This window comes from Micropterus dolomieu, linkage group LG11 (assembly GCF_021292245.1).
Source record: "Micropterus dolomieu isolate WLL.071019.BEF.003 ecotype Adirondacks linkage group LG11, ASM2129224v1, whole genome shotgun sequence".
Lineage (NCBI taxonomy): Eukaryota > Metazoa > Chordata > Actinopteri > Centrarchiformes > Centrarchidae > Micropterus > Micropterus dolomieu.
Window position 1 is genome coordinate 15757371 of NC_060160.1, and position 15196 is coordinate 15772566.

The window sequence follows — 15196 nt, forward strand, 5'->3', positions numbered from 1 at the left end:
ACCATAAAGGGGCACGGCCACCGGGGGGGGGGGGGTGTCTTACCCCACTGGAGGGGGGGCATCTTACCCCAAACATACTAATCTAGCATTTTACTACTTTAACCAAAAACTATAAAAATCTTTCACTCTAAACAATTGCATAACTTATCTTAAGGCTCCCCTTAATATAAATATACATATATATACATAAATTGAACACAATAAAAAAAAAATTACAGCTTATTTTAACTGACAAAAAACATTGTGACATTTTATGTTTTTTGTTGGAATTACCATGGGGGAGTTTTACCCCATGTTACCCTATAGGCTACCTAAAGACGGACATAGATTTTATTCTGTGCTGAGGATAAATACACAACGTGCGGAGATCTGTCCATAGGCCTACATCGATGACAGATTGATCATAAAGTGGTCATGTTCAAGATCATGTTAGGGTAAAAAAACTAATAGCCTATCTAACCGGGATTTTAAAGTTTTTAAAGACGTAAATGCGTTCAGATATGTGCTTTGATATTGACAGAATGAATGAGGAAATGAAATGTATCAGACAGTCGCCTCAGGCTCCGCAGGAGGGGAGGAGTCAGAGAGAAACTGACGGTTTTCCAACTTATCCTGTGAAACTAACCTCGGAGGTTAGGTTCACATATAATTGTTTTAACCTCGGAGGTTAGGTTCACAGCATCAGTTGCCGGAGTTACTGATCTAGGGATTATCTGATCTCGCTCTCTGAAACGGAAAATCCAGAGTTTCCCTCATCTCAGGCTTAACATAGCCTACTCAGAATTTTCACTAATCTCGCAAGTTAGTAATTACGTATCAAAATCTTTTGTGGAGCTGTTGGTTGAAACGCTGGAGCTGTGACCCTTTGTGTTGAACTGTGACAGCAGATCAGCCTGAAAGAAGAGCAAATGAGGTGATCTCACAAGATGTAAATCAGTATGTCAGAGCTCATCATGATTTTAAATAGCTGGGCTGGGATGAGATAGGGGGGAAAAGACACCTGCCTCTCTGGTTGGTTCGTCCTGCTCCAGGCAATCAGCCTCGCCCTCAAACTCTCCAACTGCTTCTCTCGGCCAATCACAGACCTGTGGCAGGAGACAAGGACAATGCATGAGCACTTTTGGAGGTAAAGACATTCAGTCCCAAATAAGGTGACAGATACTAAATACCAGCATACATAAAAATCAATGTGCACTCATATGCTGAGGATGCTGAATGATATCTGTTTGATGTGAATGTGGTGCTACAGTGTATCACAGCACAAACAGCATCAGGTAACCAGGCAATGGGCTCAACACAGTAACTAGTGGCCAGGTTCATAGAGTGTGTTTGCAGCGCGACATGCCTACTCATAAAGTGCAAAGTTGAATGTTTCACTCTGCTTCCAATAACTACATAGAAATGCTATCAAAACAGACTCCTTTAAAATGTATCTATTTCATAGTTACATAGCATGATGATATAAGGCAGCATACTGCATCCCATCATTGCCTGGATCTCCGTACCCACGATTAATACTAGGTTACGATTAAACTTTTTTAAAAATCGGCTGTGTTCACTTTTGGTTAATACTACATAGATTTCCCGTTTTTTCCACAATTCTTTTTATTTAAAATGTGGTGACACAAATGAGAGGGGGGGTTCCCAGAGTAGTTACAGACTGTCCAGTCACGGCAATACGCTGCAATACTTATGTTCTTGCAGCAGAGGGGCTTTCTGTAACAGCTGAGCAGCTGCAGTTTCACAAGTTCCACACAAAAAAACACGTCCTATCTACTACTGTGGTTATTAAACATGCTTGAAATTGGACTAAACGTCCACACAACTTACCCCAGCAGTGCTCCAGCACGTCAACAATGCAGGCTAGCCTGTGAGACCTGTGAGATTCCTATCCGATCCAATACCAAGTAATACCCAGCCTGGTATTGCCGATACCGATACCGATACCAATACCAATACTTTTTACATATTTTATTTCTAGTTTAATGTGACCTCCCTCTCCCGTTTCTGTATTTATGAGAGAAATAAAGACTAGGCTGTGGCCTTCAAAATAATAGCTGCATAATGACAAGACATCAAACTACTGTCATATTCTTTAATTATAATGAAAATCTCCTGCTTAGAACTGCCGCTTCATAACATCATCATATTATTTTGACTTAATCTCAGATGTTTAGCGAAGTTTGCAGTGTTGCTAAAGTATTTCACTGTCTTTGCACATACAGTACATCACATACAGGGTCATTATTACCTTCACAGCTAAAATACAGCCAGACGTGACGCCTTTTACAGTCAGCCATAGTCAGTATTCAATCGCGGGAAATGTAAAGGGCTGCAGGGCTCACTTCAAAGAGGCTCTGTCACAGAGCCTTAGCGCAAGCATGACTTTGACAGGCGGAAGGAAGAGTAGATCCTATCAACCGAGTAGCCTATAGTATAATTAGACCATCCTGGTAACAGTAAGATACTTATGATAAAACACTCACTCACTCCAAATGACTGAGTTTAGATATCGATCCTTTTATATGAGTATCGATCCTAGAGCAGGAAACGTTGGTATCGGAAATATCAATACTTTAGGATCGATCCGCACTACTGTTCACCCTGCTGCCTATATAGATATAGAAGTTTCTGCTGTCACACACCAGAGCAGTTTTATCCCCCAAGTTATCAGACTCTTAAACTCTAACGTTAATTAATCCTCAGCACTGCTCCATTGATGATAGTTATTTCTGTTTACCATTTTTTATAATTGATTCTGTATTGTGTTATATTGTGATAATACCTAGCCACTTTAACGTAAAGTTCAACACACCAACCTGCAAAATAAACACCGAATAAACAACAAAATGGCAAAACTTGCAGATTCCGAATTATAAAATTGATCAACGACTTGCGCAGCTTTTAAATAAATCTTATTTTGTAACATTAACGTTACCAGCCCTTTTTTGAGAAAGCTGTCTGAAGTTAGCGCGTAACGTTACTGTAAAAGTTTACTGCTCTTCCGGGGACACCCCCTCCCCGAGTTAGCATACACTTATGACATTAGCAAGACAACGCAGGAGTCAAGTCAAATAAGTTACGTACATTCCTGTGCTATCCAAGCAGAATTATTAAAACTTAATACTTAACGTTACACCTCAATGTGTTGCTCTGGCGTGTCTGTTCTTCAGTCTTCTACACTCCGCCATAAGAGTGAGCCGCCGAAACTGTGGTCAAGCCTGATCAGCCAGCCCTTGACATCTGATTTTTGTTGAGCGGTGTTTTTCCTGGCAGAGTTTCGACTTGACCCGCACAACTGTGCTGTGATTAGGTTACTCGTCACTTGCACCATGAGACTGAAGAAGAGATAAGCCAGAGCAACACATTGAGCTGATAGATAAATACTAACCTGTGTGGGTTTGGATGGATGTCACAGATGTAAACAATACCATTCATATTAAGCAGTGGGCTATCATAGTCAGGCCTTACTAGTTACTGGTGTATGGGGTTCCGTTGGTGCCACAAATATCTGCGTTGGCCCAGCAGGGAGCGCTAGCGGGCGTTTTTGAGGCGCAGCGTTTTTTCCTCCTGCTTGGTTGCTATGATTCATAAAATTCGTGGTTGCAAGGAGTTCTGCCTAACTTTACTGGATGTAAAAATGTCAACACAGAGTAGAGTAGCTACTTGCTCTGGCTCTTGCTCTGTATGAAGAGAAGGCTGAAGCAGGTAGAGAGAGAGGACGGACTGGCCGTATGTGGGTTTATGATTTTGTGGGTGATGAAACATCTCAGCGAGTAGGTCTACCACCGTTTGGTCCAAGAGGACGAAGCCCGGTTCCAGGATAGTAACCGTTGCTATGGTGTAGTATTTGGCCCGCCCCTCCTCTACTGTGTTTGGACAGCTGGGTAAAAAGTGACAATGAGGAGCGCAGCATGTTTCCCAAAGTTGAACATTTTTCTGAAAGGTTGAAACTAAGGGTTTGAAAACTCAAAATCTTACAAAAAAAAGTTTTGCAAGCTTGCAAAATGTAAAAAAATTTAAAAATTCAGTCTGTCAATCCCTCTCTCCAATAAATATGACTTGTGATTGGACTGTACTTCAGCAGACAGCCAAGCATTGGCCAAGAGCAGAAGGCCCTGCCTCCAGGCCTATTTTTTTAAGTGGCGTGGTTGCGAAGCTTCATTTTCGCTCAGTCTGAGTTTCAGAGTTTCAGAGCAGAGCTGCGTGACAACGCTGCCACAAATCACGTGAGTCGCAAGCTCGCAACTGTGTAGGTGTATCTCCGCAAAGTGGGTGTTGTAAACTCAGCTCTGAAAAAATAGTCTGCATAAGGAGTGCAAATGTAATGTAATGTAATAAAGCTTCGCCCTTTTGAACCTCAATTTTCAAGATTCAAAACTTTTTTTCACACATTTGCACACCAATTTTCAGATCTCCATTTACAAGGTTTCAAACCTGGAAAACAAACTAATTCACTGGGAGAACACTGACGAATTTGAAACTCATATAATATAACATAATGTTTGCAGAGATATTTTTATTTTTTTACATTTTGCAAGTTCGCAAATGTTAGTTTTTGATCTTGCAAAACTATTTATTGTAAGATTTTGAGTTTTCAAACACTTAGTTTCAACCTTTCAGAACTTTATTTTCAGTTTTGAATCAAGGCAGGATATTAATCCCATAATGAAGCTAATGAATAAGCTAATGAGAGAATCGAAAACCAGCTGTATGCAATTACGTTGGTTACTCTGGAATTATGGTTTGGAATGTTTAAAAAACACAGGATAAAGAAAGATATACTATATCTACTAAAATGGATAGCATTTGATGGTCATTTCAAGCCATCTGGATATTATAAGGGATTTTAACAGTGGGTAAACATGAATCCTACAGGTAGCCTATTTACAGCTAAGGGATTAGCCTACTACAGTATAATAAACAAATCAGAAGAGACTCCAAGTGAACAGTGTGATTCAAACTATGATCAATTCATATAAAGATACCAAAATTTGAATTATATCTACACTATACCGGGCATTGACGGAAAATAAGCATTCAACTAAATATATAAAAGAAAAATGGGGAAAGAAGCTCAAGACAAAAATTTCTTATATTCTCTTAGATATTTTATCACACCAAAGCCGACAAAGAATACCACAAAGACATCCAACTCAATCAATAGAAACTGTTAGAATAGACTGGCTAATGAAAATATAACTCCAGCTGCATTTTCTTTTTGTTTCCTTTTGTATTGATGCTTCTTCAATATACAGTTGTACTGCCTTCTTACCCATGACTGAGTACATGTACAACCGTTTACTTGTGGAAAAAGATACAGAGAGAGATACATTTCAGTGTACTTAGGCAGAAACCATGCCAAAGATTGTCCATGTTTCGGAAGAGCTCTCTTTACAAACTTTAGTATTAAAAGGATTGCTCACTGCAAAACTGATTGTTTAATCAGAATCAGAATCAGAAATACTTTATTGATCCCCAAAGGGAAATTCTGTAAGACCACCGGGCCATCAAATTTCTATAGCTTTTTCTTTGAAAAACCCTACAATGCATTTACTCTTGCAATTATGGTCACTCACAAACAGAATATGCATAGCAATGACTCCATTTTCCTCCCCATGCATAAATAATACATTGAGGGCAAAAATAACATTCTGATGTATAGAAATCAGGGAAGTGAACAGCATTTAATCTTTTCAGTAGTACTTGCTCACACCAACTCCACATACTTTGACTTGTCATTTAGTAAGTAATTTTTGTTTGCCTGTTGAGTAGGCCTACTTCATGCCCTGAAAACAGGGCAGAGTTAGAGTTTTCATTTTATTTTAAGTCCAAGTCCAATATTTGCATTGATCTGAAACTGAAAAAGCAATCAAGAAGGCAACAAAAAGAGAGGTGCAAAGAAGGAAGGAAGGATGAAGGACACAGCAGTGTAGCTTGCTGTGTCCTTTCACCCAGATGCAGCTGACTGGCAGTGTTTACTACAAGTTCAACTGAGCTCACAAAGCATTCTGTTTATTTGTTGGCATTAGCTCCTGCAATTAAAATACTATCTCCAAACCCTGTAAGGTAATAAGCAAGTGTTACTAGAGTATCTTCAACAATAATCTGGAAAATCAATTTTGACTCTGTACCATCTAACACAAAAATGTAAATACATTGAAAAGAGCACAGTGAAGGGATTTCATAATACCAAAGATTTCCTCCTTTTGTTGTGCTAAGGTACTCATTTGTTTCTCTCCTGTCCCAGCAAATGTATAAAAGGATAACTCTGACCATGATTTCTATGGTGAATGGTATTCCTGTGAAGATATATGTAGGATTAATTTGAGGTCATCTAACCATAGGGACTTGTTGAATAAGCCTATCTGTAATGAGGAGGCTGTATGATTTTGGAATAGTTTTAAATGTTATCAATATGTGACAGAAAACCAGATGTAAACAATCTCATTTAAGTATTCCCACGTTGAGAGCTCTTTTATAACATCTTCAGACTGGGTTTGAAGCAATGTGAATGTATGAGCAACTCAAGACGTCATGTAACTCCTCTAGCAATCTGAAGGATGATTCCACATGAGTATCAATACAAAAAAACATTATAATACAGGCTATGTGTTGATTATGATCAGACCTGTTATCTAATATAAAAACATTTTACATTTTGAATAGATATACTTCCTGTGGAAGTAACACTCTTGTCTAAATGACAGTGCCTGTTGCTGCCTGTCAGAGATCCGGGGCTGTTAGTGAAATATAGTCCCTGGGTGGTATATTTAACCCTGTTGAAGCCCCCCTCTTTGGGGCCACTCCTAGAGTTCCTGAGTAGGGGGAGTTGGCTGGACAGGGGAGGTGTGCATGTGGAGGCCCAGATAGGGCCAGCGTAACCTTTCCTCTAGATTCCCTAACTAAGTTGAAGCGCACTGCCCCACTTATATCACAAACATGCTGCTGTACTTAGTCCCAGGCTGCCTGTCATGCCTGGGTTCAACTCGTTTTCCCCGTAGGCTAACTCCTCCCTCTTCCCCTTGCTTCTCCCTAACCACTGGCACTGCAGCTACTGCAACAGCTCCAAGCCCTCATTGCTCCCTGAGGTCATGCTTACGTGAGTCATACTGAGGCACAGCCTTCCATAGCAGGTAGGTGCTGCCAGGACAGAGCCATTTACACCTACTAAACTCCCTTCTGCTGCAAGAAAGCGGCAAACAAACACCAGTTTACCAATTTCACACATGTAGGTAAAGGTATGAGGTTTGTTAATATATAAGCAGGAACAATAAACAGAATATGAAACATCAAGGGTCTCATGCTCATTAAAAATGACTCTGGGCCTAGTACTGCATCTTATATTGACCTGGTAATATTTCTGAAAACATTCATTTGGAGCCTTTTCCATATTTTTTCTTCATTGGGCCTTCTGACACAATTTCTCTTTATCCAAATGCAGCTGGTGATGTAATTAGCATAATGTAGGTCAAGACCAGTTTGAATTCCCTGACATGTACATGTGGGAATGATCTCATGGAAACTGTCAGACAATAGCAAGAAAAGCTGAAAAACACACATTAACATTTACATACAAGTACAAGTTTACAAGTTTAAAGAATATATTTAGTATCAGGAGAACAATATCCTTTTCTCTGCACCCACAATAGGTTATCAGTGCAGTACATCTGTAGACTTGAATGTCTATGAAAAGTCTATTATCTTCAGGATTAATTTGTCTGCAAACACAAACATTATTAACATAAATCAAACATCTAATAGAGTTAATATGGATATAAATGAGGCACTGAGGTCGTCTCCTCCCCAGAAATCCTTAAGTGGTGGCTAAACCCATGGACAAAACAAGTGTCAAAATCATGACCAAGAGTTGGGTACACCAGTTACACTGTTACCTAACTTAATTATTAGCATAGTTTCATAGGGGGCCTCTCATGGATGACCTGGTTCACTGTGAACCCACAACCATTTTGAAATATCTGCATTTGAAGGCATACATTATCACACAGGTAACATGGTTAAAGCCTACAATGATAACAGTGATGACAGGTACTTTCTTTCCTGATTTTTCTGTGAAACAGCTCCACAAAACTACAAGACAGAAACCTGCACTTCATCTGGCGCTGGTGTTGCATTCAAGGATTGTGGGAATGGTGGTACTATTGACTTTCCTGCAGGCCCCCTCGCATTCAAGTTGACAAGCTTGAAAACAACAAGGTTTCTCGTGAATGGCTATTTCCAATAACAACAAGGAGTTATATGCAATCAATCAATCAAGGCGAATATGTCCATTTCTAATAGCGTAAAACATAATCTAGTTTAGTTTAGTTTGTGTATTAACCTAGCCTACTTAATATTTCCCCAAGATTTGCTGCAAAGTGTAAACTACGAACTCAACTCACTTCTTCAAAAGCTGGACAAAATATTTAGTCATCTAAAGTCAAATCTTTGTATTTTGACTTCACCTATACGTGGACCTGTGGCCATAAGTAGTTATATTCATCCTTTTATTTAAAATTTTAAAAGAAATACAGTGAAACATCACAGACTCTGCAGCAGGAAAAGAAATTACACATGAGCCCATACACTCGCACACCACATATGTTAAATCAAGCAGTGTTTAATGCAATCCTTGGTGTTCATAGTACACAGAATAATTAAATAAATACATTGAATATTAGGAAAGTTTTGAATTACATCTGATCTATAAGTGGCATTGGCAATTGTAGGCTATTCTTATTGAAAATGTAGATACTCTTGGCTGTCAACATTTAGCTCAATAGGACACGCAGCTTAATATTTTGTTATCTACACTTGAGTCAGAAAACATTCTGACAAAATAAAACAGACAGGAGTACAATAGAATATAAGAGTACTCAAGTCAATATAAAGTCTGAATTTTGAAATTCGAGAAACTACTTTGATGAAAACGAATGATACATTTTAGACCTAAAAATGCACAACAATAATACAGTAGGCTATATCTCTGTTTTTGTGAATTTGGTTAATTTGGCGTTTTGGTTGCTTAGGTATAGAAATTTAAATTTATATATATTCAGAACCTCATTCTTTTTAACTCAAACGTTTTGTTGTCATGTTTGTTTTATTATGTGGATATGCACCATCGGGACTGCACTCAATTTCTTTGTACTCTGTGCAAAGACAGTAAAGAAATTTATAAAAGAGATTTTCCTGCCATGGACTGGCGACCTGTCCAGGGTGTACCCCGCCTTTCGCCCGATGTCATCTGGGACTGGCTCCAGCCCCCCGCGAGCCTGTACGCAGGATAAGCGATTGACGATGGATGGATGGATAAAAGAGATTTGGTTTGTCACGTGGGTGCTGGCTAGGCCTTTCACTTTGGCTATAATTGCAATTTAGCATTAAGAAGATATATGAATTAAATTGATTTACAATGCTAAATGGCGAATAGGTATTTGTTATAAAATTTTAAAAGATTTTCTTTTTTGAATGAGGTATAAAATGTTACATCAAGCCGTCAGGTCGCTCTCCGCAGGTTATTCCCACACGCGGTGAACGCAGCATAGACTGGATCGACCTTTCGCCTAGATTAGCGGACGGCGGTTAATCGGGTTTACCCTGACACTGCTGACTTCCAGGGCCACGCCCACCAACGGCCACGCACCCTATTTCCTCCAACCGCGCAGCGAGCACGCACTGTTCACGCGCTCCCTGCTCTCCCATAGGCCGACGCGCCGCACACACTCAATTGTGATTGGACAAGTGTTGCCACCCGCCGGTGCGCGTTGTGAGTTTTGTTTTTCTTTTTTTTCTCCGCCTCCCCATGTTTTACACACACAGCTGAGAGAGAGGGGAGCCAGTCAGAGGAACAAAAAAACGACCTCAACCCTACCAGAGTACAGGCAGCAGCACTGGCAACCACCGCGGCTTTGTTCTACACTGGCTTTGACAACAAAAAAGGAGAGACAAAACAAGATAGATTTAGATATTTTACTCTTCTATGCCATCCAGAAATTTTACACAGATGTTCTCAAACGGGGTAAGAAAATATTTTGTTTGTTGTTACTTCAGCTTTGGCGCGACATTTATTTTGCAGTCAAGTAACATTCACTTGTTTATACTGGGAGATTTTATATTCAAGTACTCAAGACAAGTCATCACAAAAATTCAACATTTATGTACTGTTTTACATTGTTTTGTGTGACATCAGCGTCGCAGCTATATTAAATCAAATGACATACTTTATACATTTATACATATTTTTTCTTGTTATCAGGTCTTTAAAATGCAATAACCTATGTATATGATAATGTGAAACGGAAATGTCATTTAAACATGTAACGTTACTGGAGCCGATTAATGTCGACAAATTGTTTCATTTGTTTTCTGTGGTGGTCAGTATCAGCAACGGTAATGTGCTTTGTTTACGTTGCCGTTGAGATGTTTTAGTTCCTTATTTGTGCATAAAATAAAACAAAACAAAAAAGGACAAACATACCAACCATTAGTTGTTTTTTGTTTCATAAAGTTGGAACGTAATAAGCCCACTTCCTGACCGCTTTGTGGGGATTTCACATGGCTCATCTCGGCAGCACGTCACTGTTTGGTCTATATTTGGCAATGGGAGGTGTCCTCGCTCTGAGCCAAAGGCAGTGCATGCTGGGCTAGGGTGTAGTCACCAACCCCCCCCCCCCCCCCCCCCCCTTTTATTGGCAGCATCATGCAACAATGACAGAGCAGATGATAACGAGTAATATATATTTTTTCCATTCTTGTTAATATAATAAAAACTAGTCTGAGACAAACTTGAATCAACACAGGGAGTCATGCAGTTGAAAACAACCACCATAACCCCATGATGTGGCAGTACTGAAGTACATTTATTTGACTTTCTTTGTCTGATGTTTATTGACTGTCCCTTTCAGACTGACTACATGGATCACTGTGGGTCCTACGTGAAGAGAAGGAGGCATGACAGCGACCAGTCTGTATCTAGCACCTCTGGCCTGGAGTACACAGACCTGGAGGCAGCTGAAGCGCTGGTGTGTATGAGCTCTTGGGGCCAGGGCCACTTCCTCAGCAGCAACAGGCCAAACCCCTGCAAGCCCAGACCCCTCACCCCGGCTTCAGACTCTTGCGACTCCCTCTTGCCGCCGGAACTTCCAGAGCCCCCGAAAGACTTTGTGTCCCTCTCCTCCCTGGTAAGTGGCCAGAAACGGGTGCTGAAGTCGCACAGAGCTGTGAAACCACTGACATAAGAGACGTGTGATTGGTAATGTATCCCTAAGAGTCAAAGTTTGCATTAAACCCAGTGGCCTTGTGATGTGGAAAGATAACTGCGGGGCCGTGGTTTATAACTTTAGACAGGTGAGAGGCGCTGCAGCAAGAAACATTGTGATACAGTAAAGTGGTTTGACCTTCAGACAGAGTCCCTCCTCTTAGGGGCAGAGCCATAAAGATAAATCACAGTTTAGTGAAAGTGATAATTATATTGTGTGTACCTGCTTGCCACCTGTGATGCTTGCCTCTGCAAACACTTTCCCTTGTAAAACTAGAGAAACGCTGCATGTTATTTCAGTGGTATCGGGGTACACTCATTAACTCTTCTAATGTTCTTATCTTTCCAGTGTATGACCCCCCCTCACAGCCCCAGCTTTGTTGAGACTTCAACATCCAGCACTGCGCTCCAGTCCAGCTCTGGCCTGGCTGTGTCCTCACAACACTGTGGGTCCGGGCTTCATCACCTTGTCTTGGCACCCATTGCTGCAAAGACCCCCTCTCTCCCCCCTCCGCCACAGCCCTGCAGAGCAATGGCGACCAGCGTTATCCGCCACACGGCAGACAGCACCCCCTGCCAACACCGCATTCCAGTGGCTCCCCATGCAGAGAAAACTAGAGATACAGTAATGGCTGCAGCGGCCTATCGGCAGCAATGCATTACAAAGACTGAGCAGATAAGCACGCCTCTGTCTGCTGCTGCTCCTCTCGCTCCCACATTATTCGCCTCAGAGCAAGCCAGACCCTCAAGACCCTGTTTGGACAGCGTCGCCACCCCCACTCCTGTCAAAACCCAACTGCAAAACAGCTCACACGCTCCCCATGCCCTACCCCCGCCTTCACTCACCAGCCCTCAAATCATCTGCCAGATGTTCCCCGTCAGCAGCCAATCAGGTATCATCTCAGCCTTCATCCCCAGTGCAGTTCAGACATCCAGCACTGGGATTCGAACCGCCACCACCTCCATCCTCCCCCAGCCCGCCTCAGCTAACGCCGCTCCTGTCCAGCAGTCCCTCATCATGGGCTCAGCGGTGCCCCAGGGCACGGTGATGCTGGTTCTCCCTCAGTCCTCCGTCTCTCAGGCCCCTCATTGCCCTCAGACTGTGATGACTCTGGGCAACACCAAGCTGCTACCTCTAGCCCCAGCCCCTGTGTATGTGCCAGCGGGGCCCAGTGGCGGCACAACAGCCACAAAAATTGACTTTTCCCGCAGGAGAAACTATGTCTGTACCTTCCCAGGCTGCAGGAAGACGTATTTCAAGAGCTCACACCTCAAGGCTCACCTAAGAACACACACAGGTGAGTGTTTACTGCATATGGAAGTGTTTAGTTTGGGTGATAATCGTGAGAATGTGGAGTAAAACGTGACCACAGATGAGTGGTGCATCCTGTTTGTAAAACATGCTCGGCCTTGTTATTCTTGATGGGAAGAGAGTGAGCTCATTGTTATATCTCAGACACGGCATTGTGTCGTGTGAGGTTTTTATGACTACAATGTGACTCACTTGCTGACTCCTCGCTCTTCCTGTTTGTCTCCCTGTTTCCCTCCCTTAGGTGAGAAGCCGTTCAGCTGCAGCTGGGATGGCTGCGATAAGAGGTTTGCCCGCTCTGACGAGCTCTCCCGCCACCGGCGAACACACACCGGTGAGAAAAAATTTGTGTGTCCTGTGTGCGACCGGAGGTTCATGCGCAGCGATCACCTCACTAAACACGCCCGCCGCCACATGACCACAAAGAAAATTCCCTCCTGGCAAGCTGATGTTCGGAGCCTGAACAAAATGGCTGCTGGCAAAACACCTCCCTCCAAACCTGGACTTGCCACACTAAGCATGCTGGTGCCTGCCGGCCCAAAGTAGACAATGAACACTGCTGCCATCTTACCCACTCCCAAGATACCACAGGGACACAGGGAGCAGCCGAGCACATAAGGCTGCTGCTCTTTTACTCATGGGAATGAAAGAAAAAACATGCACTGGACTAGTTTTTCCTCTCTACTGCTCATTTGTACATGTATTTTTCTCTAAAAGTTTCTTTTGTTTACTTTGATATCATTGATAATATGGATGCACTCTTGCCAAAGCCTTTGTATGAAGTTTGTCTTATACATTTCACCTTCTCCACCCTCTCCTGCAACACATTTGATCAACAAACTTTTGATATATATATGTCTATGTGAATGTATTGTTTGTTGTACTATGAAATGCATTTATTTGTCATATTTGGGAAAAATGTTAACATGAAAAAATATGTAAATATGAATATTAATCGTCAGTACTATAATTATACATTGATTATATCGCCCTGTCTAACTTTTCATATTATTTAATACATATTTGTAATAAATATACGATTCAATTTGAGTCATTATTTGTCCATTTTGTGACCTTCCCAGTATCTAATTCAGGGAAAAAACAACGTGTGGGATCTCTGTATAGTCAGCAATCCTTCCCGGTTGTCTCATGCAGAAATGCAGTGAGTGGTGGCTTCCCACATCCTGCGTGCGTCACACTGTGACTCCACTACCATCACCCACCGCCCTCTTTTGGTCAACTGGCTGAATGAAAACATTTTTGGGCGTTATAAAAGCTCTTTTGGTGAGACCATGTAGGGACAAAGTGTCCCGTTCATTATCTCCAAACCAGTGTGCTTGATGAGTTGGAGCAGACAAAACAGACATACTTGTTTGCCTTGTGTGATGAGTTTGTTAACTGATCATTCGAGCCCGTTCACCTCAGTCACATGGGGACAAGGAGGCAACGTGGGCTGTGTGATTCTTACATAAAACACTGCGTTTGATTCATTTAAAAAATCTCTAATCAATCTGGCATAATACAGCAAACACCTCCTGTTTTTGTGGTTAGTGGTTACAAATGAAAGGAGAAAGTTGTGCTTGTTCATAAAATCTAGACCATCGATGGCCATATAACTGAACATGGGAATGTGAGAAAGAAGGCATTTACAGCTGTAGAAGTTATGAGGATGCCAGTGGAAATTTTACTAAGTAAATAATAAAAAGAAACCATTAAGATGCTGCTAGACAAAGAGTAGTTCTCTGTGCTGCCTTTATCCCCCCTCTCCCTTCACCCACACATTCATAAGTAGTGGTCTCACACCTAGTAACAGCAAACCTCTTCCAATCAGACAGTGAGAAATATGAACCGTCGGGGGTGCGACCAATCACGTCTCTCCCCTGCGAACCCGCCCCTTTGCCTTACTGACCGACATACACACCTGAGCGGTGGCATACAGCGCCTTCTGGCGGTGGACTTCACTGCTTACACTAGTACTGGAGAACCTCATTTTTAAGAGAAGATATTTTGACATGTTTAGTGAAGTATAATATTTAATAATATAGGTCAGAGGCTCAGTGAATGGAAATGAAAAATTATTACATTAGTTATCAAAAGGAGACCACATAGAATAGCCTAAATTATGTGATTTGGTTAAGGAGACAATTTTGTAGTTTTGGGGAATTTTAAATTTTTTCCACTTTACCAGAGTCAGAAACTAATGCATGCCTTAGGACCAGTGTTGGGGAGTAACTGGTTACATGTAATTTAGTTACATCATTTAATTACAAAATAAATGTAACTGTAATCCGTTACAATAATGTGTAATTAAATTACAGTTACTTATGGAAATTTTAATGATTACATTAGGTATTACATCTGAATATATATTTTCTGTAAAATGCTAGCCTATATGTTGACTAATATTAATTTTGTTGCTTTTCATGTTTTTCATTGGCACAATGTCTTCCTTTGCCATTTCCAGCCACAGCCATTTAGTAAAGTTGCAATTCTGATGCTTCTGATTGATTCTCATGTTTGAATTTGCCATCCTTCTGGTATAAGTTATCAAAAAGTAATTAAATGTAATAAGTTACATTACTTTGAAGAAGTAGCACAATTGAAACAATTAAACTACTTAACAAGGG

The 15196-nt window shown here is 41.3% G+C and overlaps 1 protein-coding gene and 1 long non-coding RNA gene across 2 annotated transcripts in view; one reads left to right on the plus strand and one right to left on the minus strand.

Annotated features, from left to right (window-relative positions):
• LOC123979270 overlaps positions 1–880 on the minus strand; it is a 3210-nt gene extending 2330 nt beyond the window's left edge. The window contains exon 1 of the long non-coding RNA XR_006827191.1: positions 814–880. This is a non-coding gene — a long non-coding RNA (uncharacterized LOC123979270). The remainder of the gene's footprint in view (positions 1–813) is intronic.
• An 8939-nt stretch (positions 881–9819) lies between these two features.
• On the plus strand, positions 9820–13619 carry klf11b (Kruppel-like factor 11b). Its single transcript, XM_046063120.1, has 4 exons — positions 9820–10021; positions 10908–11183; positions 11610–12558; positions 12814–13619. The coding sequence occupies exons 1-4, from the start codon at positions 9983–9985 to the stop codon at positions 13113–13115; spliced, it is 1566 nt and encodes a 521-aa protein (XP_045919076.1). The 5' UTR covers positions 9820–9982; the 3' UTR covers positions 13116–13619.
• The last annotated feature ends 1577 nt before the right edge of the window (positions 13620–15196 follow it).